This window comes from Labeo rohita, chromosome 23 (assembly GCF_022985175.1).
Source record: "Labeo rohita strain BAU-BD-2019 chromosome 23, IGBB_LRoh.1.0, whole genome shotgun sequence".
Taxonomy (NCBI): Eukaryota; Metazoa; Chordata; class Actinopteri; order Cypriniformes; family Cyprinidae; genus Labeo; species Labeo rohita.
The window spans coordinates 12,821,947-12,831,671 of NC_066891.1; the positions used below are offsets into that span (position 1 = coordinate 12,821,947).

General features: G+C 30.3%; 1 protein-coding gene across 1 annotated transcript; it reads left to right on the forward strand.

The window, feature by feature from the left end:
- Window positions 1-601: 601 nt before the first annotated feature.
- On the forward strand, window positions 602-4,412 carry tmem107l (transmembrane protein 107 like). The gene is made up of 6 exons (XM_051096863.1): window positions 602-768; window positions 892-982; window positions 1,071-1,123; window positions 3,744-3,844; window positions 4,082-4,178; window positions 4,280-4,412. The coding sequence occupies exons 2-6, from the start codon at window positions 896-898 to the stop codon at window positions 4,347-4,349; spliced, it is 408 nt and encodes a 135-aa protein (XP_050952820.1). The 5' UTR covers window positions 602-768; window positions 892-895; the 3' UTR covers window positions 4,350-4,412.
- Window positions 4,413-9,725: the final 5,313 nt, after the last annotated feature.

The window sequence follows — 9,725 nt, forward strand, 5'->3', positions numbered from 1 at the left end:
GTAGGATCATGTGACACTGAAGACTGGAGTAATGATGCTGAAAATGTAGCTTTGATCACAGGAATAAATTACAGTCTAAACTATATTCGAAACAGAAAGCAGTTACTTTAAATAATAAAATATTTCAAAAAGACACATTAATATGAGTGTTTTTGCTGTATTTTGGATCAAATAAATGCAGGCTTTAAAACCCTTACTGTTCAAAAACTTTCGAATATAACAAAAACATGTGGTGTTTACAGATTTTTTACTAGGCCTATTAGACACTAGAACTGTCTGTATATTAAAATAATTAATCATGATTAATTTCAAGAAGTTACAAATACCACCCATTTACTGACAGTTGTTTATACGAATTTAAATTGTGTTTAATTGTGTCATGCTGCAGTGAAAAAGTGCATGTAATATTTCATATTCTTCTCCAAAGTAAAAATGAATTAATTATCTAAATATAACTTGTGTAAAAAAAAAAAAAAAAAAAATTGAAGACATTTTGCTTCCCCTCTGCTGAGAAGCACTGTCACAGAGCGACTCCTGCCAGTAGGTGGCAGCATAAAACTGTGTGATGGTCAGTTTTAGTAAATAACCGATTCCCCAAATAGAAGAAGAGTGTTGTCGTAGCAACCTGAAGCTTATAGCAAAGGACTATCCACAGTTTTTGTAGATAAGTATAACAGCTACCTAAAAGCGTTATATTTAGGTTCTGCTTTGTCATCTGTTATAAACAAATGTATTTTTGGAGGTCAACTGAACTGTATTAGACAGCTGGTACGTGCATCCGCGATAAGTGTCACACCTTTTGTGTAAACCGCTAATTTACCATATGCATGCGGCTTTAGCGTTATGCTCGTTTGCACAGTTAATTCTCACATGATGTTGTTTTGTGATTAGTTCAATGTCGGTGATAAACAGTCTGGTGCCAGCCCGTTTCCTGACTCTAATTGCGCACCTTGTAATAGTCATCATCATATTCTGGTCCCGGGTAAGAACTTCTCCTATGTTTAATGACTGTTGTAAGGCAGGATAATAATGTTAGGTCTGTGATTAAGTGTTAACTTATCATCCCACAGAAGAACAGTGTCAGTGCCTGCCTACCACTGAACTACACTGATGAAGAATACAGGTTAGAGGACACACGCTACGTAAAATAACTTCTGTATTCTCAATTTCTTCATAAGCATGTAGTAAATAGGTCAGCGATTAAAAAAAAAAAAAGTAAACATTTAAATTGAATAAAATGTCTTTTTTGGTTTAAAAATAAAGTAGAAACAGTAATATTTTTAAAATGTTAACACAATTTAAAATAACTGTTTTCTGTTTTAATATTCTTTTTACTTATATAAACATTTACATTTTTAGTCATTTAGCAGACTCTTTTATCCAAAGCCACTTACAAATGTGGAAAACAGAACCAAACAAAACCAACAAAAAAGCTATATACATACATATATATATATATATATATATATATATATATATATATATATATATATATATATATATATATATGGGTAATATATTCCATGTATTCCATATGTTCCATGCAAAATCAACCTTACCATGAAAAAAAATATGTTTTTACCAAAGGTTTTTACTATGCTGATAGCACAGATTCATAACATCTGGTGGTTCAATTACCCATGTGAGGTCTCTCTTAAAGTTTTTAAAGCATTTTTTTAGTTTTAGTGTATGATTTACCATAGTCTGGAAGGTGCTATTTTCAGGCTTGTTACATCCATAACGCTGGATTTGCTCACACACACACACATGTTTGTTTTTGTGAAATGTGGGGACTTTCCATAGACTTCTATAGATTTTATACTGACCAAACGATATTGTCTATCCCCTAACCCAACCCTAACCCTAAACCTAGCCCTCACAGAAAACATGTTTGCATCATTACACTTTCAGATAAACATCATTTACTATTTTTAATCATTTTTTAACATTGTGGGGACCGCAGGCCGGTGTGTGTGTGTGTGTACTTGTTTTTGCTACATTGTGGGGACTGGCTTGAGGTCCCCATGGGTACAAAAGCTTATAAATCATACAGAATGAGTTTTTTTGAGAAAGTAAAAATGCAGAAAGTTTTCTGTTAGGGTTAGGTTTAGGGGTAGGGTTAGGGTAAGGGGATAGAAAATACAGTGTGGAGAGTATAAAAACCATTGCACCTATAGAGAGTCCCCACAAGGATAATAAACCAGACGTGTGTGTGTGTGTGTGTGTGTATATATATATATATATATATATAAAACACAAGTAGATAGAATAGAAAAAGAATAGTGAACACTAGTGTTAGAGGGTCTTTTTTAATAAAAATAAAACAGTCAAAAGAATACAAAAAGAATAGAAAATGTTTGTGCTAGAGAATAATTTTTTAAATAAAAAGAAAACAAATCAAAAGAATAGAGAATACTAGTGTTAGAGGGTCTTTTTTAAATAAATAAAAAGAAAACAAGTAAAAAATAGAAAAATAGAAAAAGAGTAGAATATGGTAGAGTTAGAGGGTCATTTTTAAATACAAATAAAATAAGTCAAAAGAATAGATAATGCCAGTGATAGAAGGTCATTGCTTATAATAAATAAAAAGAAAACAAGTGGACAGAATACTAAAATAATAGAAAATATTTAAATAAATATTTTTAAATAAAACAAGTTAAAAGAACAGAAAAAGAATAGAGAATGCTAGTGTTTGAGGGTCACTTTTTTTATAATAAATAAAACGAAAACAAGTAGATAGAATAGAAAAAGAACAGTGAACACTAGTGTTAGAGGCTCTTTTTTAAAATATAAATAGAACATTTCAAAAGAATAGAATATGTTAGTGTTAGAGAGTATGTTTTTTTTTTGTTTTTTTTATTAAAATAAAACAAGCCAAAATAATAGAAAAAGAATAGAATATGTTAGTGTTGGAGAGAATTTTTTTTTTAAATGAAAATAAAACAAGTCCAAAGAATAGAAAAAGAACAGAAAATCCTAGTATTAGGAAGTAATTTTTAAATAAAACAAGTTAAAGGAACAGAAAAAGAATAGAGAATGCTTGTGTTTGAGGGTCTTTTGTTTATAGTAAATAAAAAGACAACAAGTAGATAGAATAGAGAAAGAATAGAGAGAGCTAGTGTCTTTTTAAAGAAGAAAAGTATGTAGAAATTGAATAGAGAGTGCAAATGTTAGAATTTTTTTATAAAAAAGAAAACAAATAGATAAAATTTAAATAGAGAGTGCTAGAATTAAATCATGGTCAAATGTTGAATGTTGAAAACCGTTGTGCTGCCCAATATTTTATAGGAAACTGTGACTTTTTTTAAGGAATCTTTGATTAAGAAAAAGTTTAGAAAAAGCGTTTACTTGAAATCGACTGATTTTGTAACAATGTAAAGTCTTTACTGTCACTTTTGTTTAATTTAATGCATCCTTGCTAAATAAACATATTCAGTTCTTTAAAAAATTACTGACCTCAAACTTTTGAACAATTTTAGATATATAATAATTTAGATATACTATATATACATATACAATAGATAGATAGATAGATAGATATTCCATTTATGGTAACAATTGTTCATATACCAAAAAAATCTTGTCAGGCATATTTACAACAGGAATCATCAGATGAAATTAAAAAACTAAAAGTATAATAAGTATAAAAAGTTATTTGAACATTAAAGCAGACACTTGCATTTAATATGCTTTCTATGTATATAAAATTGGTCTCATCTTTTACCCCATATACTCATATGCAGCCTTATAGTGGGTTTATCCGTGACCCTGGGCCTGTTTGCTGTCGAGCTGGTTGGGTTCCTCTGTGGAGTCTCTATGTTCAACAACAATCAAGCTCTTCTTTGTATCCTTACCAGAAGCACATCATCACCACAGGCTCAACTTACTTGCTTGTTACTTCAGATGGATATCTTGACCTTTATTATCCTAGAGCAGTCCAAAAAAAGGAATGCAGTACTTAATGCAGTACTTGACCATTACGTTGGTATTCACAACGATAGCAATCAGTCATTTCTGGTTGTTACTGATATGGCCTAATCATATTACCAGTACAGATTTTTCTTTAACCATCACTTTGTAGCTATTGCATGTCATGCCAGTGGCTCTGTGGCTTTGCTTTTCTTCTTGTTTGAGCAATGGACCTGCAGCATCTACTGGTGGATCTTTGGCTTCTGTAGGTCAGTCGGTAAACTGTGAATATAAATGGTCTTATTAATAACGTCTCTTTAATTCTGTCTTTTAAAACTTTTTGTAATCATTCTTTCTCTCTGTATTTCAGTGTGATTCCAGCGCTGTATGAGATGATCCTTTTTGTAGTAGTGTTTGGATTTAAGAAGAAGCCTCTATGAGTCTCTTTGCCCTTTTGGTTCAGGCGAGTTGGATATTATTTTTCCATGACTGATGTACCAAAATATCCCGAAACCAGAATAATATTCACTGGTACAATTTTCCATTAGGCTTCTCCGGCGAGTTCTTAGATTGCTAATTTATGTTCGAAAGCTTTTTTATGTGGTTACAAACAACTTGATAACATCATATTTTGTATTTACTTTGATGAATTAAAGCATTTTGTATTTTAATACAACTTACCAACAAACTGGGCTTGTTCATGCTTCACATTTTTCAGAAAATTACATAACGTATGAATGTTACTTGTATAATTTATAACTGCATTCCCCAAATTCATACTAAAAACAAACATTTTGTCATAATTCACTCCCCCTTATGTCATTTTGTGTGAAGCTGTATGACTTTCTTTCCTCTGTGGGGGAACAAAACAACCACAGACATTTCTGAAAATATTTTGTGCTCCACAGAAGAAAGAAAGTCACACCCACAAAGTGAGTAAATTTTATTTTTGAGTGAACTATCACTCTAGGATATTTTGTTTTGCCAGGGTGAGAGAAACATTTGGAAACTGCTTGTGAGTGAACACTGAATGTGACGCTGAAATCATGATGTGTTGACATTTCAGCTGGAAGTGGAAGGTGAGTAACTACATGAGAATGAGAGTGAGAATTATCCAACCATCTGCTTAAGTCACAAGGTTAGCAAGTTATCATTTTTATTTTAAGCATAATTGCCAGTCTGTAGTCTATATATTTGCTGCACTCCTTATTTTAGCTTTAAACAATCCTTTCCAGTCCTAAAAAAGGAGCAGTATGACCCACAGAGCATTTCATGTGAATCCCAATACCTCTATGATGTATTCCATCAGCTTACAAGAGTACATTTATATTTATGTTCTAAGCAAACATCAAGGTGTTTGCTGATATGCTGTAGAACTGCCAAGAGAAGTTAGTCCTTCACAGGAGTGATGAGTCCGTGGGCCTGCGAGGTACATGCTGAGCTGAGCATAGTTGACTTCAGCTGGACTGCACACACTCTTTCATTAAGATGGATGAAAACACACAAATGAACAGTGACAGTCACTACACTCCTAAAAATAAAGCTTCCAAAAGTGGGTTTTCACAGCAATGCCATAGAAGAACCATTTTTGGTTCCTCAAAAAACCCTTCAGGCAACAGCTCTTAAAAGAACCATTTTTTCTTAGTGCGAATAACTTTTTTTTTAATCTGAAGAGCTTTTTTCCCATTATAAAGCTTTTGTGCAATAGAGAGTTCCTATGGATATTAAAGGTTCCTCATGGAACCATAGATGTCAACAAAAAAACTTTAATTTTAAGAAATTTAGAATAATGTATGATTTCACGTTATTTCTCACAAGTTATTTTTTTTACATAATCATATATATAGAGGTTCTTATAAAAGAGAAACATTTATAGTTTATATATTAAAAGTAATAAAATTCTTGAATAATAAATAAATATACAATTACTTATAATTATACATATTTTTTGTTAAACATACATATTTATGTTTTTATACACACACAAGAAATACACACATATATAGCAAGTAGTTTACTTATTAATATTAAAAATATATAATAAAATAACATTTTTTGAATGAAACAAACATTAAATTGTAAAAAAGAAAAAGATCTGTTTGTTTATAGTAATACATGCATATATAAATATAAATAGCAAAGTTTTCTTATATATTAAAAATAATAAAATACACAATTAATAAATAATTATGATAACAGTGTATTTTTAATATATACACACACACATATATATACAAACATATATAGATATAAATATACATATAGATTTTTATAAAAAAAACATTTACTTATCTTATAATATATTCAAATAATAAAATACATAATATATAATATATACATTTTATATAATATTTATTATTTATATATATATATATATATATTATATTTATTATATATAATATTTATTATTTATTTTACACACACATGTAAGTAGTTTTCTTATTAATATTATAAATATATAACAAAATAATACACATTATATAATACATACACACTATCTGTACAATCTATCTACGTCTATCTATACAAGAAAAACATGCATATTTAAATAGATTATTATAAAAGAAAAACATTCATAACGTTTTCTTATAATATATATTAAAAATAAAATAAATACAAAAAATTAACACAATAAATAATTAAATTAATTATGATAACAATACATTTTTTAATATACACACATGTGTGTAGTACAAAAAATATAATATATTATAATATATAAAATATATAGATAATATATTAAATTATAATATATAATACAATATATATGTATATTCTTATAAAAGAAAAATCTTACTTTTCATTAAATATATATAAAAATAAATATAATAACAATATTATTATATATTTGTTTAGCTATTTTTACAATAGTAGTATTAAAGGACACCTAAATTAAACTCCATTAAATTCAAATTGATTAACTTAATAAGTTAAATTAAGGTTACTGTAAAGACATTTGAAATTGGTTTTGTTTGCATTTACTTGTTTAAAAGGACTTGGAATTAAACGCAGTGCTGAAAGTCATCTCTATATGCCTTTAAGAGAAACCCCATCTCTCCCTTTCAGCTCAGCTCTGGTGGCACCTATTCATGTACCCTGATTTTCTTGGACAAAATCAATACCTCCATTTCCAAGAAACTTCCCTCATATCCTCTAAATAATCCAACCACTCGTCCTAACTTAAATAAACCATAGCAATCAATAAGGCAACTTCAGCCAAGACGCTGCATCGGCCTGTCTTTAATGAGCTCCACTCTCTGTGTGTACACAGCCCTATTTCCTCGGCACCTCATGCAACTGTCTGCACACATATTATCGGCACGCTTTGCTCCCCATCGTTATTTTCGTCCTTGTCTCTGTTTGCCACGACCCACCTCATCGCCTGACCCCTCTGCTGTCTGTCGCATAGCGAAAGCTCTCTTCACCTTAGGCCAATTAGTGTCAACTAGACACCAACAACATCAGTGACCTCTGGCTAGATAATTAAAACTAAATGGAAAGTGCATCTTGACAAAAAAACGCCACTTCCGGTGACTACGCCGAGACCTTTTGCCGTCTCCTTCAGTGACTATTAATACTGTGCACACCACGACACTTCACAGTGTATTGATGTCAGCATCCAGTACTAGTTTTGCACAAGTACTAGTGATCTAAAGAAAATAAACTAGAGTAGATGCCTTTACGTTATATTGACAGCTTCAAAGATACACTGTACTTGAATAATTGTGGTGGACTTTATCTGTAGCATCACGTAATGCTAATTTATACTAAATGCATAAAATGTATTTTTACAGTTATTTTCTGCAACCATATATAAAAAAAAAATAGCAGGATATACAACAGTTTTACCATTCACGAATGCCCTTTGAACTGTAAATTGAACATGTTCAGACAATTAGCGGTTTAAATTTGTGGTTTATTCACGTTACCAAAGTGTTGTTTAATGGCACTACTGAAGGATGAACAGTAGAGGGCGCTAGCATGTATGTTAATGGCACGGTTCCTTAGCGATACCAATTACCATTTATTAGGTCTAAATCGTTTTTAAATGTTAACTAACTTTAGGTGAGACATATGTTGACTGCATAATCTGTGACAAAACTGTCCTTTAAAAAAGGTCGTAGTTCAGATTGTGATACTTGCACATATGTTTAGGTAAATAACGGTCTTCTCTATCATTAGTGATTAAGAAAATTATTAAGAAGATAATTTGTCTCAGTTTAAGTAGATCTGTGGGTAGTCATATATTTTGACCTGTGGATTGTCCAGTCAGTGGCATACTATGTTACAACATGCTAAAAATACTGAATACCCTTTCTCTGAATAGCCTACAATGTCCATAATAATAAGCATTTACCTTCTCATACAGACATTTCTCTTAAAAAAAGGAAATAAAAAAAATGTAAAAATAACAAATCTCTGATCCAGCTTATAGCTCATTCTATAATTTAAAGTACATTTCACAAAGAATATTAAAAAATATAATTATAAAAAAAAAGTAACATAGTTCACTGGACACATTTTAACTATTGCTTTAGGCATGCGATTAAAGGTATTTCTTATAAATTTACAAAATACAATGACACCCAGATCATTTATATTAACCATCTGTCTTATTTTCTGAAGTATTTAGATTTTAGAACTAAATGTAATAAAACCTGTAATTTAAGATACATCAATGCAATTTTAAGAAAACTGAAACATGAAGTGTACAAAATACTTGTGTGAAAATATATGTTTTCCCTTACGTTGTTATCATTGGACATGGAATGTACCCTAAATTGTAGAATGACTTTTATACTTATGCATTGAATTGTCATTTTTTCAACTATTTATATGGGCCATTTTACAGAATTGGTCCAAACTACTGTCCCCTACCCACAGCAAAAAAAAAAAAAAAAAACACATTTAAAAAGCATTTAAGTATTTAAATCTTAGATGTTTACTAAGACCCTTTTATTTTCTATTGAAACCCACAATAATATTTAAAATATCAGTAAGTTTAATATATATAAAATCATCATTTAGTGGGTACTTACAATTAAGAAGTTGCTGTCCCAAACCCTACCCCCAAATTTCAACTTATGAAAATGATATTGAAATCATTTTTGTATTTTATTCCATTGTTTTTTTTTTTTTTTAATTAAAATATCTTTTTGATTCTTTTAAAAAGTGAAGTTCAAAATATTTATATATTTATATACATATTTTTATATATACAGTACTGTGCAAAAGTCTTAGGCCACTAGTATTTTCATCAGCTAAAAAATGGTTTAAAGTCAGTTAAAGTCAGTCTTTTGCTGTAGTGTGTCAGTAGGAAATATCAGTTTACATTTCTAAACATTCATTTTGCCATTAATTGTAATAATCCAGTGAGATTTTTGTGTGGAGCACAGGCTGTTGTCAGACTCCTTGTGCAAACAAAGATCTGATCTCTCCATCATTCAGTCCAGTCTGTCTTAAGAAACAAAAAAAACTGAGACAGATTAAATCCAGAAGAACTGTGGCAACATCTCCAAGATGCTTTAAGAGACCTACACCTACAAAGCTACAGTACTGTTAAAATTTTTAGGCAGTTAGGCACATAAAATGAGGATGCTGTCAAAAACAATGTCATAAATCGATTTTCTTTATCAAGGAACTTCTATTAACTAAAATAAATAAGCATTTGATGTGACCATCCTTTGCATTTAAAGTAGCTTTTACCCTAGGTGCACTTGTGCAGAGTTTTTCAGGTAGCTTTGCAGGTAGGTTATTTGAAACATCTTGGAGATGTTGCCACAGTTTTTCTGGATTTAGTCTGTTTCAGTTATTCT

Excerpts from the sequence above, each read along its gene's own strand:
- tmem107l (XM_051096863.1), top strand. The coding sequence starts at position 896 with ATGTCGGTGATAAACAGTCTGGTGCCAGCCCGTTTCCTGACTCTAATT. Across the intron at positions 983-1,070 it reads TCATCATATTCTGGTCCCGG|AAGAACAGTGTCAGTGCCTG; the intron begins GTAAGAACTTCT and ends ATCATCCCACAG. Across the intron at positions 4,179-4,279 it reads TGGATCTTTGGCTTCTGTAG|TGTGATTCCAGCGCTGTATG; the intron begins GTCAGTCGGTAA and ends TCTGTATTTCAG.